Source organism: Carassius auratus, chromosome 9 (assembly GCF_003368295.1).
Source record: "Carassius auratus strain Wakin chromosome 9, ASM336829v1, whole genome shotgun sequence".
Lineage (NCBI taxonomy): Eukaryota > Metazoa > Chordata > Actinopteri > Cypriniformes > Cyprinidae > Carassius > Carassius auratus.
In genome coordinates this window covers 13,662,399-13,683,981 of record NC_039251.1, presented here as the reverse complement: position 1 = coordinate 13,683,981, position 21,583 = coordinate 13,662,399, and the positions used below count along the sequence as shown (strand labels likewise).

General features: G+C 36.7%; 2 protein-coding genes across 4 annotated transcripts in view; both read left to right on the top strand.

Moving 5' to 3' along the window:
- The first annotated feature begins 6,866 nt into the window (after positions 1-6,866).
- On the top strand, positions 6,867-7,235 carry LOC113108038 (helix-loop-helix protein 2-like). Its single transcript, XM_026270865.1, has one exon. It carries the CDS (start codon positions 6,867-6,869, stop codon positions 7,233-7,235), a length of 369 nt encoding a protein of 122 aa, XP_026126650.1.
- A 4,718-nt stretch (positions 7,236-11,953) lies between these two features.
- The window catches only part of LOC113108432 (vang-like protein 1), a 31,738-nt gene continuing 22,108 nt past the window's right edge, over positions 11,954-21,583 (top strand). Inside the window, exons 1-2 of one of the 3 annotated variants that reach the window (XM_026271561.1) lie at positions 11,954-12,120; positions 21,069-21,284. In XM_026271561.1, the coding sequence (XP_026127346.1) occupies positions 21,214-21,284 (71 nt within the window). In that variant the 5' untranslated portion in view covers positions 11,954-12,120; positions 21,069-21,213. Of the gene's footprint in view, positions 12,121-13,380; positions 13,635-19,305; positions 19,438-21,068; positions 21,285-21,583 lie in introns of those variants that run through there. The other 2 variants (XM_026271562.1, XM_026271563.1) reach the window with 2 other exon arrangements.

Below are 21,583 nucleotides of genomic sequence, written 5' to 3'. Positions count from 1 at the left end.
CGTGCTACGACATACGATCGATAGGATACAGTCATATTTCAAACTCAGGGAAGAATATTACAGTCGACGGTGACCAGTGTTTGTGCTCTTCTGTAGATTGTATATGAATAAAGCATGCATTCTACATGCAGTAAGCAGATAATGTACAAATATGTACATTACTGGTCAAATGTTTGGTGGTCTGTAAGATTTTTTGTAATATAGTAGGTGTAATGAGAGAGTTGTCCTGTTGGTGGTAGGTGGAGTGTTGAGCTTTCAATGGAGAGATCAATCTTGATCGTAGAGCAACAACTAAGACAAAACACTGCCTTTATGTAGGTTATGTAGGGGTGAAAAAGTGATCCTCAGTAATTCATCTCGTAGATTAGGCTCTGATGGGATATTAAAATATCCCCTCCAGAATTGGCTCTCTCTAAACATGCTAATGACAAAGCTACATCTAAAACACAAGTTTAACATCTTTCATTTTCATTCTGTTTTTTCTCTTTATTGAATATAATATCAAACAACTGTGTATAGCAGAAGCATGCTCTGACTTTAGAATATAATAGTATGACACATTTTATCAGACACATTTTTTAAATGCTTTCGTCAGTTTCCCATCATACCCTCTAGCAGCTTTGAAGCTAATAAATTATTCAATTGAATAATTAGCATTTAATAGAAAATAATTTGCATTTGCAAAACCACCATAAGGATTAGAAATTGAGTTTCACAAGTGCTTCGTGGCTTTACTCTTTCATATTAAACAGGATTCATGCCTACTTAATGTTCAGTGAAATCTGATACTTCCTGTTGTGCTCCTAAGAAGTTCAGCACATGCATTCACAGACCTCTGTAAAAATAAATAAATAAACAAAACTAATCCTTTCAGTATGGCAATGCCTGCGCATATGGTTCTCCAGCACTGTCCATGGTGCTGATTCTTTCACATTTCTTATAATATTAGAGGCCTGTAAAAGCAAACACTTTAACTTAATCACACACACTTTGAACAAATAAAACACACAAAACATTGTTAAAATAACAAAATGAAAAAGAGAAAGCTTGTTAGAGAAAAACAGATGGTCTTTAAATTCAACAAAGTACCCAGGGGAACAAACTCTGGGTGCAGACATGACCCACACTCCTTTAGTGTACATGTGCTTATATCAGGATGTATACAAGTATGTATACAATGTATACTATTTACAGAAGCAATGCTGCATTAAAAAAAAACATAATAGCTTTCTTCTCATGTGCACACAAACAAACACTCACACTCACAAAGCAGAATTAAATGAAAGTATTTGGGGTTTCCATTCTGTCACATTATAGCAGATGGTGTCCAGTTCAAGCCAGGCTGGTACAGTCCCTGGAGACGAAGTGGGAGGGAAAAAGAGAGAGACAGAGAAAAGCAAAAAGGGAGAAAGATGTTGGGTACTCTCTTAACTCCCTCTTTGTCTCAGTTATTTACACCTCAAAGATTGTTCTTGGGGGGAAAGGACTTACCAATTGGTTCTTCCCGCCCAGGAGTGCAGCCACACATCCAGCACATCTTGGATGTATCATGAAAGCCAAAGTTAGGTTGTTGCTGTTTTTGATTTCTGGGCCTGTCAAACTCTTCAATCTTCTCTGTGCAGGTGCAGAGATGGACCTTTCCAATCATATCCATGCATCTATAACCAGATTTGCCTCCAGGATCTCTCACAGGTGCAACATTGGCCCCCGGCCGGCCTGGCACCCTACCGTCCTCTGCTCATCAGCACCACTACCAAAACACACACACACATAAACCCTCTGCCCCCCTTCTTGAAGGTCCAGCTGATCCCCACCTGATCCCAATTCATGGGGGAGGAGGAGGTGTTCTGATCTGGGCTCACCCTGGAGAGGTGAGAAAGAAGAAAATATATGCCATCGCTCATCTTTCTCGTCTCTCTTTCTCGGATAGTAACTCTTTGTGCTCCTGTCAGATTAACACCAACAATAACCCCTAAAACCATATTAGATGGTGTCCTTGAGAAGCCTATGCATGCATGTGCATGTACATAACATTGTGCTTCTGTGTGAACCAGTGTTATTGTGTGTAAAGGGCAGTATGTCCAAGCAGGGCTGAGCTCAGGTGTCCTGTGCTGATGAGCTGCAGCTGGCTCTCATTGGGGCTGTAATGGGTGCTTCCAGTGCCTGGGTCAGTCACGCAGTTTAGACTACCCTCGGTATAGCAATCCTTGTTCAAATGCATTCAGCCTCCTAAAAGTAAAGAAGTTACGTACTTATCTTAATGAGATCAGGTCATTAAATGATTTTCTAAATTAAAATTCCATTTAAATTAATTTGTCCTCCGTGACAAGCTATTGAGATCACCACAGTACTATGAACAGGCATGCAAACATTTGCTTAATCAGGTGTAGTATTTCCACTGAATGCCAAATAATATGAGATAAGTCCCACATTATACAGTTAGTTCCAGTTCTCAAATGTGAAGCAATGCCGTTTTGGGTTCCCCAAAGATTTCATTTCAGTGAACAGTTCCATGGAACCATGGAAGTGAAAGGTTCTTCACAAAACCACATGTGCCACATAAGAACTGTTTTTAAGAGTGTGGCTGAACTGCGTATTTAGAGAAAAAATATTTTAAGTATGCTAATATGCTATTTCATATTAAGTTATACAGTACAACACAAATTATGACTTTTTATACAGGCTGTCAATCTGTGCATTAGTGGTAAATTGACTCTTTCTTGAAGAATACATTGATATGCCAATCAAGTGACTGTCTTTAGGAGTGAGTCAAGGTGTCATTGATTCAACCGATTGTTTCAAAAACACTGATTCATAAAGGAATGAAGCACCTGTGTGTGTTGTTCAGAGTCGCATTACAGTTAATTGTGCACTAGCTGCTCAGTACAGTTTTGGTGGAACAAAAAATATCTTCCTATTTTGAGTCTAAAATGTAAGTTAGTCAATATATCCATCTGAATAACAGTTTATATGAGCTGTACTGTTATTGATTTTTATTTATTTTTTTGTATGCATAAGGGATAAATGTGGAGATGATGCAGATGGGGAATATTTTGCACTACACACCACAATAAAGCATTGGGAATTTGTTATATGTGATTTAAATGAACATGCCTCACAGCTTGGCCCGGCAGAAGGTATTCTTATTGACCGCGTACTTGGACTGAATTAAGCCGTGAAATGAGCTGCAATCCATTGTTCTTTAACCATGAACAACAGAGATCAATACTTATGATCTCCACCAGCCCTCCTGAAACTAAGCACATAGGATAACACGTTTCCTTCAGTGACGGCATAATCTGACTAAACCAAATTATACAAACCAAAGCCTTTACAAAGTGATTCATGCCATAATATTCCCCAAAACACATATGATCTTCACTTGACTCTTCCAGTCAAAATATCCCATCCCATAGTCCCAGTACTTCTCTACCTCCATGTCCTCCCCTCTGTTTTTTCCTCTTTCTCTGTGTCTTATTATTTTCATACCCCTCCACTGGCCTTGGGTCAGACATCCTGCCTCCATCCATCTTTCCATCCACCCATCCATCTTTCCATCCTTCCAGCAACATCAGCCAGCTGCCCCAACACACACACACACATAGAGTAGACCTTAATTCAGTCAGTGAAGTCTTTGCCCCCTTCCCATAGCAATGCCCAGATCTGAACACATGCACCAGGCAAAAAAGGGCAGCAGAGGGGGGATGGGTGACACTCGAAGCCATATGCCTCTTTCTCACATTTGACTCTGTGTATTTATATGTGTATGTGTGAGGAGGGGAGGGGTGTGTTGCAGGAAATAACGGACCAGCTGACTTTATTCACAAACAGAGGACAGAAATAAGCGGTTTTAATGGAATTTAATACATCTCATCGGCCATGATCAATAATAGTCTAAAACATAATCGGTCTGAGGATGATTTGTGGATCCTGGAGAATTCCAATGATTTAATTTTCTATTAAAGCTTTTTTTTTTTCTCATCAAACTTGGTATTGAACTATACATTCATTTTACTGATCTTTACTAGCTGCATCTATTTGCTATTGTTATGACTATGGAGTGAAATACTCTTTACAGTTCTTTCACAGGAAGTTTGGCAGTACATTAAACACCCCTGTCCCCAAACTTTTATGAGAAATAACTTTCTATGAGAAATTAGAAATATCTTCATGAGAAACATCTTTGCCAAATCAGCATCTTTAAGGCCGTATCTCTACTCATGTAATCACACAATCTTCACAACAAATCATTACTAACGTTCTCTCTAACTCACTCTTTTTTTTTACTGGAAAATTAAAGAATTGATCTTCGAAAGACCATGGGTTTATGTTTACTCAAAGAATATTTGTACTACACTTTTTAAAAACAAAAAACTTCCAAAAGGGGATTTTGCAGTGATGCCATAGAAGAATTATTTTTGGTTCCCCAAAAAGAATCTTTCAGAAAACAGTTAAAAGAGCATTTGTGTGTGTGTGTGTGTGTGTGTGTGTGTGTGTGTGTGTGTGTGTGTGTGTGTGTGTGTGTGTGTGTGTGTGTGTGTGTGTGTGTGTGTGTGTGTGTGAAAATCTGAAGAAACTTTTTTCACTAGAACCTTTTGGGTCAGTGAATGTTAAAGGCTCCTTGTGGTACCACAGATGCCAATAGTAATAATAATAAACATTTATATGTGTGGCCCATCAATGCTTAAATCATTATTGTGACTTCTGGACAGCTTAGATTTTGTTAAAATTATAAACTTCATGAAATTCATCATGTACGGCAAACAAATTTTATAGTTGGATCCAAAGTAAAAAATAAAATAAAAAATAAAAACATCTTTGTAAACAGGTAGCTAAAAACAACATTTAAAATAATTCAAAAAAATTTTCCGCCCATGGTTTTTAGATTAAAACTTAGTTTCACGTATACTATCACATTACAATTTCCTTTGAAATTTACACCATTTTAATAATCTTTATAGCTTTGCTTTGTGGCAGTTCATTTTAATATCCATGTTGTATTACGGATAATTTGTTAGTATTTTCCTCAAATATGTCTCTCAATTTAAGTCATAAAAATGTATAAAATTTAAATAAAGCTATAGCCTTCGCGATACTCCTGCCATTCAAAACGTCACCCTAAAAATTTAAAAATATAAATTTTTCTTAAAATATAACAACTTACCACTTAATTTAGCTAAAAAAAATTTTAAAAAAGTTTTACAAATAATTGCACCACTTTAACACAGGCGTACAACCCATGCGTTACAGCCAAACATTTGCGTCCAGCTCTAGCCTCAGGCGCGCCTTTCAATCTGTTCGAGAAAGAACTCGCTGAGTGGAAGGAGAGAGAACAGAGGGGGTGGGACGGAGGTGTGACTGTCGTGGATAAGTGCATAAAGTGAATGATTTGTAAGAGCGAGCGAGAGAGCAAGAGAGCGAGAGAGGGAGACTTTAAAGGGAGCCAGCGGAATGTTATCTCTCAAATCATCAGAGGCACGAGGACCAGCACGCGTGGCTGTTAGGATGACTGGAGCAATGTTGTCCTAATCCACGGGAAACAGAAAGGACAGCCTGAGACGATACTTTCGTATATCTAATCGATCTTATCTGAGGACGCGTGTCCATTGTTAGCCACACACGGGTCAGAGGGCAACACATCTCCGAGCGTGCGTTACCGGTCCTGATATTTATATCCATTCTGTAACTCTGCTTACGGGAATTTCATGATATATCAACACAAATCATCGTTGCCGACTGCGAGAAATTAGTGACGAGGAAAGTATTACCCTAAAATATGCTGTTGCTGATGCTGAAATAAACATTCAGAAAGCGCAATGGACAGATGAACATGAATCAGTGACTGAAAACAGACTTGATAAAAGGGAATTGAGGGAATAAATTGATTCTCATCCAATTCATCATCAACAGAGGTGAGTTTCAAATCAATTTCATAAAATGTTGATTATACTTTTCCCTCATCTTCATGTTGTAAATGCCATTATATTGAATTATTAGCCATAGCAACAGTCTATAAAAAAGCAGCTCTGCAAAACAATTTTGTACAGTGATAGGCCTACACCTTTTTATGATAACAACATCTTTGTATTCATCCGTTTAACCTGTCACAATAATGTCCACGTTGTTTTTAGGATTTCAATTAGATCTTCCATATTTCAAATGGTTAAACAAGTGTAAAGAACTAATCACTGCAGGTTGTCACCTTTGCACTGCTTTGGGGTTTTTTCTTTCAAAATTAAAACAGCAATTAAATGTACATTTTTCAGTGTTCAGCTGCAACGCTCAAATAAAAGTATCCTGAACATATAATATACAAAATAAACATTAAACACATCAACCATCTTATACCTTTTTTCTTTTTATTAAAAATATTCCTTGTGATTGAATCTATGTCTTGAGATTCACGCACCCTTGTGTCATCTGGAGCTATAGGCTTTGCATTTGCATTTGCGACAGATGGTCAGCTATGACTTTGGTTTTATGACAATAGACTACTTGATTTCCATTAACTTTTGCATGGAACCAGTGAATATTTATAATCATCTACTGAGGGTAATGTGGGCTGAGTGAGCTAAATTGCAAAATGCACATTGACAACCATTTACCAACATTTAGTAGCTACTGAACTGTTTTTTAAAGTAACAGAAACCAATAGCCTACAGTGTTACTTTTAAAAACTAAAGAGTCTAAATACAATAATTTAGTCATTTCATGAGATATAACCGTTGTATTTGTTGAATTTATTATAATATGTAGGCCTACAGATTTTTTTTTATATTTATAAAAAACAAATCATTTTGTGTCTAATTCACCAGGGCAGTTAACAATCAGTGCACCACTGAAGTCTTGATCAAACGGATCTGAAAATGATGCTGAGTCCCGATCAGACGGATCCTGACCTCACCTGGACACAACCGGACGAGGAATGTCTGAACGTCATGAAGGTGGAGTGTGTGGCCCACGAGCCCTTAGAGGCCGAGGATGGCAAGACTCGCGCACTCGTGCCAGCCGCGCTCACCAGAGAGGAGAAGAGACGGAGGAGGCGCGCGACCGCCAAATACCGTTCTGCGCATGCCACGCGCGAGCGCATCCGAGTGGAAGCGTTCAACGTAGCGTTCGCTGAGCTGAGAAAGCTGCTACCAACACTTCCACCCGACAAAAAGCTGTCAAAAATCGAAATACTTCGCCTAGCTATATGTTACATTTCTTATCTTAACCACGTTTTGGACGTTTAAACGAACATTTACCAGTACCTTATAACAAAACCCTACAAATGAACAAAAATAATAGCTACTTTTATAAACATTGAGAAGTTGCATATTCCAGCTTTCACACAAACAGCCTATTAAAAGAGAGAGAGAGAGATAATTAGTAACACTTTATAATTACTTTCAGAATAGGCTACGTTTTGTTGTCCCACTAAATAAGAAAAGGGAAATCGGAACAATGGGATGGGAGAAAGTATTTTAATTAGGACTATTATAAAACATTAGCTACCGAAATTTTACGTAGGCTGTCGCAATAACTGAAGCTTGTTGTTTTTGATAGCTAGTGTAGCTTTGGATAGCTTTTCAAAGATTAGCTATCCTGTTCAACATCCCACATCATATGAGCACGTTTGTGGCAAAAGTTAGTTGTGGAGAGATTTGACGGGTTGGATCTCATTAGGCTACATCAAACAAAACAAATAGTTATCTTTCGCAAGCTTGTTATAAATCAAGCTGATTTTACAGGCTACCAACCGTGTGGAGAAATGTATAGGCTACTTCTATGTGCTGGAACAAATCGTAACCTTGTTGGTGGTTAATTTTTATGTTCTTGTTTATTTATTTATGAAGTAAATTAAATTATGCGAGTGTCCTTAAAATAGCATATCTGAAGTGTTTACGTATAAATGTAAATATTTAATGTTTTATTATTATTCCTATTTTAGACTGATGTCGCAGAGTTTGGGTTTACTGTTGGTTTTCACTTGCACTTTTCATTGGCAGTTTTCTTAAGAGTAGGAGGGCCTTCGCTGTGTGTGCACTACATTTATTAATATAGCTAATGGTGTTGCTGTTGATGTCCTGTCCTATGATAACGAGAAGCACTTCCCATCGGATAGGATCTATTGCTGTATTTTTAATTTTGTTTACAAAGTGCTCATAGATAGCGCTTTGGGTACCCGATGACTTGGGGTGGTTAAGAGTACAATTATACTAATTAAATACATCATAATCAATGCCAGATAAATAATTTGGGCATAGACATAAAAAGCGTGTTGCCTGCCTTCCAAGTCTACAAGCTACCCATCGACGCTCTCTTTGCTGCGACCAAAAATGATCTCAAAGTAGTTTTATTTTTCTTTTATAAACTATTTATAGAGATTATTTGTTTACTTGATTGTTGTGAACTTTTGGGGAATTTTAAAGTGAACAAAAGATCTCACATCTGCCTCATATCCAAAGATCACCCTGTTAATTCAGGGTTTTGTTTGTCATTTTGTAGTGGAATAGCCAGTAGCTACACTGGTTTGTATCGCAGTTTTTCATAACTATTTTAGAATAAATAGTAAACATATTAATTAAGCGCTGATTCGTCTGTTGTAGTTTTTGTATAAAACAAAATGAAATTAAAGATATTGTGCCAATATGATTTTCTCTGTTCATATACTTTCACGCACGTCATCTCAGAAACCTGAAATGAACGAACTATAGGCTCACATTATGAAATTCACTGTCAAAAAAAATAAATAAATAAAAATACAATAAAAATAAATATATATATATATATATATATATATATATATATATATATATATATATATATATATATATATATATATATATGTTTACCTATTAAAGAGTCATGAAAAAAGACCTTTTCATGCTGTCACACAACACATTCAGTCCGCTCTGCTCACGGCCCGAAGGCGACTTTCTCCCCAGAGAGGAGACAGGTGCTCGTCCAGACGGGCCAAGGCAACCAAATTACGACCCTTCTGCTGCGTCCCGTGGGAAAGAGCAAGAGAGCATGTGCGCGTGTACGTGTCCAAGTTGGTCATATTTCACATTAAAGATTTTTACTCAGCCGATGATGATGCAACTTTAAGGGGTTACAGTCGATCTCAAATTTGATTGTTTCACTCAATCAGTAAAGAAATTGTTAGTTTGTGGAAATGTGTTTAGATGATAACAAATATTTTAGGTTTAGTATGATACACTTAAGCTCTAATCTAACTAAACACATCCCATAAGTTACATTATGTTCCTCGCCCGGGCAAACGGGCTGATCAGTTTGTGTGCTCTGGACGTGAAAAGGTCTCGTTAGTGGATTATCTAATGAATGACCCTCAGCCCCGCTGTAACGCCATATGTCTGGGTGTATGTCACGGAGAAGGGTCGAATACATTGGCCTTAAACTCAGGTAGCCAGATTAGACTTTGACCCTTCATGCAAAGAGCCAATCTGCCGTCTCTACAAGTGTCTTAGATGATAAAACAAAAAGAGATTAAATCCTGATCAAATAAAATCCACGTATTAAGCTATCGCCTATACAATATTTTCTCCATCTGTTAAAAATCTCCATAGTAAAAATCTATCTGTCTGTCTGTCTGTCTGTCTGTCTGTCTTTCTGTCTGCCTGTGTCTATCTTTCTATCAGTCTGTCTGTCTGTCTGTCCCGGGTCAATCTGTCAGTTTGGTTAAATTATTTGTGGCCAGATGGAAACGGACGGATGAGAGGAAGACGACATTAAGGGGGTTTATAAAGAAAAGAATAGAAAAAACCGCTTAGAGGGGAAAACGAGAGTCAGTCTGTTCTCATTAACTAGCGCATAGAAAGTGTCACACTCAGAACAATGCGACCCGGCTGCGCGCGCACTGCCGGACCATCTGTGCACGCGTCAGACATACAATGATCAGATTTTCATCACACAATGACACACTGACATAGTCAGCGCATGAATTTGTTGACGCATGCATTGAAGATTACAGATTTGTAACCTTCTTTTGGATATTTGCACAGGATCAAACAGACTAGGTTGCAGGGGTTTATTGTAAGAGATTTTGAAGAAAAAATAAATAGACTTTCAAACACAATAAAGTTATTTTTTGTAACATTAACTATTTGGTAAATGTACGAACGCTATTGCGTTTGAGAATAAAATATATCAAGTGATTTTTATTTATTTATTTATTGTATTAACGGAGTGAATTTAAAGTTGTATTATTATTATTATTATTATTATTATTATTATTATTATTTTCAAAACTGGAGAACCCCCAACACTGCACGTTTGTTGTCTCTCTTCTCTGACACACAGGACCAGGATTGGGAGCCACTGGATCAGATAATAGGCTACTGGAGAAAGACAAAATGTGCTGTAATGCAGTCAGTGGTTCAATCCACAGGATTAAAAAAAAGAAAAGAAAAACACACACACACACACACACACACACACACACACACACACACACAAATGCCACCTATCGGAAGCTGCTCGCTAGTGCTTCTTAGTGGACAAACCCAGTGTCACTTCATTTATAAAATGGTAACGATAGCAAATGAAGATACATACATCACATATTATTACTTTTACATTTTAACTTTATTTGTCATCAACTACAGTGATTTTTTTTCAAATTGCTTAGAAGTTATAGAAGTTCAAGTCTAGCTTCCAACAGTGAAATAATGTATAACAAAACTTTGCTGCCCCCTATTGGTCAATAATGAGAAGTAATAGGCTAGGTTTTATAAAGAGTACACTTTCTCTTCAGTGAAAAAAAAGTTAAGAAACACAAAAATGACAAAGAAGTAATTAAGATAGTACACTACTTCTGGGTCATTAATTAAAAAAGCAAAAGTGTCCTTTTTGAAAGGTACTGCCCCAGTGACAGCTTTTGTACCTTTATTGTGAGAGTGTAAAAAATGTCAAACAGATGCATTTTCTAAAACGTTTTACATGAACAGGAAAAAATATTGCAAGGACACAGGCCTATAAGCAATGCACAATTCTAAAGTAGGTTATGTGTATTTGCAGACATTCTAATATTAATGTACAGCCTATATTTGATAATTTTCTGATTATTTTCTGAGATTCTGGACCATCAGTCCCAACAACATTATTTTGGCAACCATTGTGAGTGAACACTGAAGGAAAGCTTTAAGTGGCATGAGCAGTCGAGAGAATATGTGGGGGATGGAGCTATATTTAATGGCTCGCTCTGCATCTCTCTCGCTTCATCAGTTTTATGGAGTATGATAGCTGGATGCAATCATCAGGAAGTCGGTAAAAACTACAGACAGAAAGATGTAAAAACAGAGAGAAAGAGAGACAGGCAAAAGACATGGACAAGATTTGACCTGATTAATACATATCCAATTGTGTGCTATTGCTGTGAGTTTATTTGTATATAGGCCATGAACCAACAATTATGATTTTGCCTTTTGCTTTTAGTTTTAACAAACAATTAATATAGAGTACCCTTGACACAACTGCCCTACCCAACCATATTTCTCAGAACAAAACACAGTTAGCTATAGTTCCTAAATTAATCACTGTTTTTTAACTAACCGATTCATTGCATGATCCACTGACTCACTCAAAACGAAGGTCATTTGATGTGTTTCTAAATTAGGACGTGTGTTTGAACGAAGGACTTGAATGAATGATTCAGTTACTCACGTTTAAAGACAGTAACTTGTCTCCACCTACTGGCGGAACGATATAAACAGCATAAGTAGCTATAGGGGATCGAAAAAAAGCCTATACTGAAATCAAGAAAAATCCTCTCCAATGCATATTTCAATGCATTATTTAGCAACTGGTGATTCAGATTCATATTGCTTTATTTGCATGGTGAAATGTTCTTTGCATTGCCAAAGTGTTCATATTCACACACACACACACACGCACAAGTCTTATTAGAGGCGATAACTCCCCCTAGCGCAGCACACTGTAATGAGTCTCAGTCGGTCACTCCACATCCTCTGCCGAGGTGCATCTCCTGTGTACTCCGCCTGTAAAGGATACTTCCATTACTGCCGTCAGATTGGTCGCAATTCCTGATAGTGGATAAATTTGGTTACAGTATTGATCATCAGATCATTTTATCGGGGATGTTGGCGTAGCCGCCGGGTAAGTTTCTTCTGCACATATTGTCTGTTCTTTTGTGCTCACTGCATTGATCTAAATACAAGTGAACACCTTGGAAGACCCTGAGATACACGCATGTTGTTAAAGTTCTCACGCCCAGTTGCTGTCTGTAAAATGACAGATTAAAGTCATTGCAGCTCCTAGAGTATTGATTCTAGTCTTTATGACAGGGTTACAACAAAATCATTATTGATGCTTCCTGGCGAGACGTCCAAGAAGCCGTAATTTATAATGCAATGACATTGTAATAACATAATGTTTAGATACATTTTATGTAATATGTCCATAAACTGGTTGAAAAACAACAGATTTTCTTTACGACTCCTTGTGATCATTAATCTCGTGTCTTGTGACATCGAGTCGCCTTCAGAAATGCTGCTGGGTGGATCATGCGCGCACCACGTAGAGTGCATCTTTATTTATTTGCTGATGTGTTTATCGGATGTATTAGAGGCAGTGATGCCCCTCTTTAAAGCACATGGTTGGCATTCCATTGACTTGGGTGGTGTATCCATGCCTAGATGTCCGATTCGCAATAGAATCATTCTTTTGAGCCGGTTCGTTTTAATGATTCAGTTCTCGAAGCAGCAGAGCAAAGGAATTCACTGACAGAACATTTCATAAAGAAGGAACTAATTATAGCTTACAACTGCGTAATGGGTAACCCATGGGTAAAGTAATATAATATATTTTTTAAATGGAGTGACCATTGTAAAACATATATTAGTCCATATTCATATAATTTTATTAGCCTACATTTTTAGCATGTTTTAAATGTTAAGGAAAAAGGGCTAATATGGATTGTATTACTATAAAATATATTATCAACAGATAAGTGACACCTTTCTCCATTATTTATTTATTCTTCTTTTCTTTTCTTTTTTATACAATCAAAACTTTTTACCGTTTCTTATTATTTTAATGTTTATAACATTTTCTAATATTTTATCTATTTATTGTTTCATTTATTTAGAATATTTATTTTCACATAACACTACCATTAAAGTTTGGCTACAACAAAATTACTGGCAAACAAAAACATCATTATGTATATAATTTGTTGGCAAACACAGCAATATAAACAGCATTTAGCCAAATATGTATTTATCTACAAAAAACTCGTAAACATCGCGCTAGGGCTTTAGAAGCACTATGAGCAATGAAACGAATTGGTAAATCGCCTTGACGATTAATATGAGAGATCCGAACGAATCGATTCTAGAATGAACCGGTCTTCCCAACGCTATCATTTACGCCCATGAGCTACACGCAATTTAAGACCTCTTGCGGTTCCCATTTCTTTCCTCACAGACTGCTCTTTGGCTGAGGGGGTTGCTCTCGCATTATTGCAAACAGAAACGGACATGTTCAATGTCAACGCGGATCTTTTTTGTTTTGAATAGCTACGTGGTCCGCATGGAAACAACGGACGGATTTCAGGAATGACAGATCATTTGTGCGTTTTCACATTGCGTTGGATTTGATGCAGTCAGATGGTAAATGGATGCTTATGTTTCATTTTAATCATCATTGACTAGTTGTCTTTCTTTTGTTTATACATAATCATTCATGACAATAATTAAGGTGGTGGTGGTGGGGGGCGGGGTACCATCATCTTGATTATCTTTAGAAAGGCTATTTGGGGAATATTTTTTCTCTTCTTTTCCATACATCCTCTTATCCTAATGATCAGGGCCGGCCCAGGCTCTGTCGGTGCCCTAGGTGAGACTTTAGACCACCTCACCTATAAAAAAACCTTCACTATAATAAAACATAACATAAAATAAATATAAGTATAAACTTAAACAAGTAGCAAATAATTAGCGATAATAAATAAAGAAATGCGTCTTATAGTCACCTGAAGAGTAACACAAAAATGTAATTACAAATTAAATCAACAAATATTTGCCAAACTTAAATTTGTTACATTACTTACATTTGTAAGTATTTTCTGATTGAATCTGTTAAAATATCTAAGAGACCAGATGAGCTATACTCCCAAACAGAGAAATGCAACCCACAACTATGCCTACAGTGACAAGTACTTATTACAACAAAAAGTAATATGAGAAATATGGAATGCCTCAAATAGTCTAACAGACAACAAAGGCAACAAAATAAAGGCTACGTATTGAAATTTATAGGTGTTACCCAGCAAGCTAGCTAGTCAATCTAATTAGCATACCCATTTCATTTCATTTAGTGCATATAGTGAAAAATAGCATACTTAGAGATTTCTAAAAGTTAAGATGTTAAGATGTTCTAAAAAGGCTATGAAAGTGAAATTCAGCCAAGTATGGTGACCCATACTCAGAATTCGTGCTCTGCATTTAACCCATCCAAAGTGCACACACACAGAGCAGTGAACACACACACCGGAGCAGTGGGCAGCCATTTATGCTGCAGCACCCGGGGAGCAGTTGGGGGTTCAGTGCCTTGCTCAAGGACACCTCAGTCGTGGTATTGCCGGCCCGAGATTTGAACACACAACCCTAGTGTTAGGAGTCAAACTCTCTAACAAAATGTAATTTTTTCAAAATTGTTTTAGAAATGTTCCTTTCAGACCACACAAATGTCAAAACTATTTGTGCGCCATGTATAATTCAAGCATTATGATGATGTATTATAATTAAGTCATATCGACGCAGAAAGTGTTTAAATTAGTCCAACATGAAAAGTTGTTGAATCTGATTTTTCGTCTGTCAGTTTTATTTGATTCTAACATTATTTTTATCAGTTTGATGATCGCTCAGTACTAATATTTTAATTGTCAGTATTTGCTTAATATATGGGTGTACGAGCGCACGATAGATCAAGAATGGCACACGGTGGTTTTGCAGAGAAAAAAAACTATATCTATGTCGCCTATGCCACGGGCATAGTCACATTCTTGACTTCCTCTCTGACTCTTCTGTAGCCTAGTAAATGCAAGTATGTAGTAAGGTCATTGTATAGTCGCATAGAGCATATCTTCAAAATTAAGGTTAGATGAATTAATTTTATTGGACATAAACTTACAGTTTCTTAATATACATGTGTCCTAACTTGCTGTGAATTGTTAAGGACCACATTTTACAATAATATGTTCCATCTGTTGGCTTGTACAACATGAATGAGATTGTGTCCATCATACTGTTCACATGGACTAGTTTCTTGTGCTTCTTGGTCTATTTAGGAAACTACTGCCAGATAATGTAGGCTATATAATTTTTTTTGGACTCTCTGTAAGATGCCTTGCTTTTCATGGAAGATTGAATTATGAAAACTAAAAAAAAGAAAGAAAAAAAAACATCAGAAAACAGGTATTTTACCAGAGCATGTGCACCTCAGCTACAGTATGTATTGTATGCTGTGTGGTTTTGACTGATAAACAGTGGAAGCGTGCATGTTTCTCCTCACTAGAAATAAGTAATGAGACAATCTTTCTTGTAAAGCAGATATTTTATGTCTTTTGCACACCAGAAAACAACCGACTTGCAAACGCTGGCTTTTAATATGTCAGTACAACTCTTGCATTTTATATCTGACAGCACATGAATTATGCATTGACCTATCTAAAAGTTTTACGCTCTCATGCGCTAAAATAACACTAAACTTTATCTCAAGAACATCACAAAGGAACAAGGCACCCGCATTGTTGTTTGGGTAACTGTAATGTATTTATAAACGGCCTTTCTATTGCTACACACACATTCAACACGCTCTATGCATGTCTTGAAAATGAGATCTTTCTTATGATTAATGTTTAATATTTTAGTGTTTTATTTTTGCTTAAATAAAACCCTGTATCACTGTTAAAAAAAAAAAAACATTCCATGGAAGAACACAAAATGGCAAACGCTGGAAATGGTGAGACATTCAGAAACTATAACACACACTTTTTGTTTTAATTTCATAGTATCTTATTCTGTCTATCACAACATATAGACCTTTCAAAACATAGTATCTTAGTACATTAACACTAGTATCCCTTGCCTTCTAGCAAAGGCTTCCTTAGGCAGCCAGCACCCAGGGAAAGGGGTGTAACAACCCTTATTACAGTAAAACTGCTGGGAGGCCTTGCTATAAAATGTGTCAGTAAAGCTCATGTGCTGGCCCTGGCTGCAATCACTATGCTAACCACATAAGCTTGTGGTGTTTTTATTGTGAGATGTAGAGATGTAGAGCGATGGGGAAAATGGTGGGCATCAGAGGCCTTTATAGGCAGTTATATGAACAATTTTATACTTGAAATACTTCAAGAGTGCCTTGTAGCTGTTTCTCTAGCACGCGAATGAAACACTTAAGGATTGAAAGCCCATCTAGTAAATAAGGAATACCCTTTGTTTTTTGTACAGAAGGTTTTGTGATGTTTTTGTTTGTGGGTGTGTGTATGGTGGTTTTTCCACATCTGCTCTTTAGATATGGACTCCACTCCACTGCACAGCTGGAGAAAGAGAGAGTTCAGGATAGTGTTCTGTATGGGGCTGGATTGTCTTGGCTAAATATAGAGCTACCAATGTTTCTGACACAATTATTTAATTTCCATCAGGCCTCAACACCCAGATTAAAGAGAGCAAGGCTCTGTAATGCAATTTTTCTGTTGCACTGTAACTCGCTGTCATTCTCTCTTCCTCTGTCCATTTTGGAATAATGCAGACACACACACACACAAACACACACACACACACATACGCTGTTTACCTATTTGTGATTTGAAAAACTTCTATGAAAATGCTGTGGTAGTCTTGGAAAAGAGCCAGGGTGAATTGAAGACACGGCAAAGCGGAGAAGCTGATAATTGTGTAATATTTATTGATTTATCTTGGAGTTTTTGCATTTTTACTTGACATAAATAAAAATAATATCAGTAAATTATCATGAAAAGTAAGGAATGTCATTAGGATATATTGCAGGCTAGAATCAAACCCGTGTGACCAATATATGAGCACTATATCTGCAGTCATTTGGGATATTGTTTGAACAGTGCAATATTAAATTGAAGACTATCTTAGCAATACCATTAGTGCATATTAATATATAAATAATAAGTGTATAAATAAAGGGTAGACCAGTATATGTATACAATTAACCATAATATTTGTAACATTTTACATGACTTAATGACATGAAGATATAATTTTATACACATTTTTACATTATACCTATTTTACGATTTTATTATAGAGAGAAGGAAATTCTATAATAATGAAAATATAAAAAATCATATGTTAGTATATGTTTTTAAACAATTTTACTATAACATGAAAAATATATTAGTTAAATATAATGAATACGATACCTGCATTTATACAAACACATGCACATATATTTACTGTTTTTAAGATATGACCGTTCATGATCTGTTCATGTGTGCATGCTTTTATACATTATGGTTGCTCATTCTTTTTTTTTTTTATCTTTCCCCATTCTGTTCCTTTCACTCTCTCTGTCCCTTCCCCCTCTGCTCTTGTTCTTTCTGTTCTCTGATTCAGTCTATCTGCCTGTGTTGTATTCTTGTTTAGTAGGTGAAGAAATTTTATTGTTCTGTCTTTGATCATCCATGACTGCACCAAGGGCAAGTCAAATATGAAAGTCTTGCTTGTGCATGTGTGTTTCTACATGAGTGTATATGATATGCATTACTCAGCACTTTGAACATATGTTAAAGGCTTCTTTGGCTGAGTGGGCCTCTCTGTCAAATGATGTGTGTGTTCATGTGTCTTAGCTTTGTAGGTGTAATGGCTGTGAAAATCTGAGTTTTGATGGCTAAATGTAAAAGCCTCCAGGGACTCTCCTGCTCCAGTTAGCACTACATTCTGACTATATGCTCTAATAACAACTGTCCATCAGCTCATGTTAAAATAAGCCACTGTTTCCTGTTACTGACATCCTTTCTTCAGTGCAACGCAAAAGGATCATAAAAAAAGCACTGGTTGCTCATTTCCAAGAAAATTATAGTTAATGTGGAGCTTTCAGAAGACACAACAGTATCGCAGATGCGGCTCATACTCTTTCAAGTATTCTGAGGCCAATATGTGACAAAAAGACTGAAATTTAAGGTCAGTGTTAACTTCTACATTGTGTGTGTTAACTTCTACACACGTGTGTGTTAACGTCTACATGTATTGCAGCATTCACGTCCAACACTAAGCTGATTTGAAAAGGGACTAAGTAGCTGTTCAAGCCATAAAATTATTTTGAATGAAATGCGAAGATATTATGTCCATCTGTAATTATCCCCATAATTTAGAAATAGAATGCAGTCTGAGACTGTTAGCCAAGACCCAGCTCTACAAAAAAAATTTTATTTGAGATTAGTGAAAGTTAGTGGAGTTCTAAACAATTTCAAACCCTGTTGTCTTTCATTGTATGAAGAGAAAAAACACATTTCAAAATATGCATATGTTCCAACTGTCAGAGAGGTTTGGAACAATATGACTGTGACCAAATGATGCCACAATTTAGATTTTGGGTGAGCTATCCCTATATTAACAAATAGCAGAGAGATTTTAATTTCTCAAATCAATGTGCAGTTTTTCTGTGTGCATACAGATAAATACTATTCTAATGTGTATGGCGAACATGGATATATATAATACACACAGTATCTAAAATAAAAGTTTTAAATCTTTATATATTTTTGAATATCAATAAAAACTATTTTTCCTATTTATTTTCTGTCAGAACTCTGAAAACTGATTAAAGTCCACAGAGAAAGCCTGGTAAGATTAGAAAACTATTCACTCTGAATTGGGAATCTGTGTATTTGCATTAATGGAATGAATTTTGTAAACAGATTTCAGTTTTCAACCGCCTCTAGACAGTTCATCTAGACAGATCACATATCAAAGTCTATCAAACCTTGCATTCCTGCTTCAACAAAGAGATTTATTTGGCCTGTGCTGCCCTGTAAAATATGCAACAACCTCTAAATTGTCTCCAGAATAGTAATGAATTGACACACAGTGCCAAAACTGAGATAAGAAGAGTGAAATCTGTCTGATGTTATTAAACGTTTGGCAGTAATAGCTGTCGTCTCCTTTATGATAGTGTATAATATCATAAAAATACTAAGCCCCCGGCCTCCCTAACATGATACACTCTGTGAGTGCATATGAGTGTACATGGAGTAACTTTAGAGGAATTCTTTTTGTGTGTGTGTGTGTGTTTTCAGGGCACTATGAGGTAACCCCAGAGGAATGCTATGTGTGCTTGTCCAGGTCAGATTTCTCCCATTGATAAGAGAAATTAAGACTTGAAAGTGGTCAGTGCTATCTTGGCAAACTCACATACCACACGCTGATCAAGAACATGCAGGTATTTACCAGTACTCTTAGATAAACCAGCAATTGGTTCTAAATAACCACAAGTTCAAAACATGTTTGTCTGTTTTTTTCAGAGTGCGGGATGTTAATATCATTCTTGTGATTTCTAAAGAATGGTTTGAATACCTACATAACATTTATTGAGGTTGATGGGTCATAATTTTTGAAAAGTTTTTAAGAATACAAATATTTGCAGCTAGAGTGAATATTTGCTGTCAGAGGGAATAAATGCAATTTTAGTTTGAGCAATTTTTATGTATATGTGGTATATGTAAGTTCCTTGTGAATCGCAAAAAGAAAGACTTTTAAAATCCCATTTTTTGAACAAAACAGAAATTATTATTATTTATTATTTTTAATATAATTTAATCTACAAAATAGTTTGCCACCAATAAATTAATTAATTGAGGCACCCAAACCTTCTGTGAATGTGGCAGGGAATGAGAGGCAGAAAGTATATTGCAGAATTTCATTCCATCATGGTTTAATGCGAGTGACTTGTGATGGAATAAATTTGCCCATGCTGTGATCTAATTTTTAGACCTGTAAATCCTCTTAAAGGTGTGTATTTGTGAGTGTGCTTTGTGAGTGTGTTGATGTGTTGGTTGCTTGCTTTGAGATGACAGGTGGCACTAGAGCGTGAGTGCATTCCAAATTAGTAATTTATGAGCGGATAAATCAATGCACAAGGTCTGTGCTAGAAGTCTCAGAATAAAGCCTGATACTGCTCGCTAGCCTCATATGACTCTTTGTGACAGTTGACAGTTCAAAGACATTTTTTTTTCTAAACTCTTTATGTTATTGTCCAGGGCTTATGAGTCACATCACTTTGATATGCCCTATTCTGGGTGCTTAATAACCAACCAATCCGAATACCGCTTTGGTCCTGCAATCTGGCATGTCATTCAAGTTTTAGCAGCTAAGAAAACTATAACTAGCTAGCAAGCTTAGTCTTAATGTGTTTAAATGCTGTGGGAGAGTGCAAAGAACAAATTTTTTGAAAGATCAAATTTAAAGTGACACCATGAAACTAAAAGCAGGCAGAATTCTCTGAAGGTGGAGACCTGGGGGCCAAAAAGCGAAGAAAAATAGGTTCCACAACAGCTGAAGTGAGAGGGCTCTGTGGGCATAGTGATGAAAAGGAATAGTTGAGTACTGATAGTGAAGTACAGTTGATATCCTAAGGATCATACCTTCCGTTCTTTAATAAATTATCACCGGCAGATATATTCGAACTAGGAAGGAGGAAGCGGAAGTCAAGCAAACTACATTTATTACATTATCTTCTGTACTGGCTGAAGTCGAGTAATAATGAAACAGATGCACATTGATCTTGCCAGCAGAGGTGCTTTACAGTGCTTTAGGCATCGCTGCAGTGAACTCTTGATGCTGGTCCTGCATTTGTTGTCAGTGTATTGGAGAAAAGCTGTGTACATTTACATTTATGCATTTAGTAGATGCTTTATCCAAAGCGACACATTTTTATCAGTTCTTGCTTTCCCTGGGAATTGAACACATGCCTTTTTTGGACTACTGCACTGTATTGCAGTTATTTTATACTGACATGAAATAGCCCTAAATCTTTTAAACGACTGTGTTTGTCTTTCTTTCTCTCTCTTTTAGGTTCATGTTTGATAACAGGAAGCCCCTAGAAACGAGTCTGTCATCTTGCGAAGCTTCATGTATGTCCAGATCATCATCAGCACTTTAACTGTCTCTGCATTCCTCCCTCCGCTGTGTTAAACCAGTCACAGCACGGACAGACACAATGGACACAGATTCCATCCACTCTGGTTATTCCCACCACTCCAACAGGTCACGGGGGTCAAACAAACAGAGGTAAAGGGCTGAACTGCCTGAGCACATACATGTACAGTACACCATATCTCTCTCCTTAGGATTTTCTCAGATTTCCTCACACTTATTCATGCAGAAAATTAATGTTTTCACTATGAAAAGATTTTGCATTTATTTAGAGCTTCAATTATTCTGTGAAATTCTTTTGCTCATTAGTGACGGGATGTGTTTAATTACTTTCAGATTAAATTATTGAGAATATTTGAGAATATACATTTAGAATTATTACTTTTAAAAGGTAATCAGTGTCATTAAAGAAATGTTCTTGTTTAAAGGTTCAC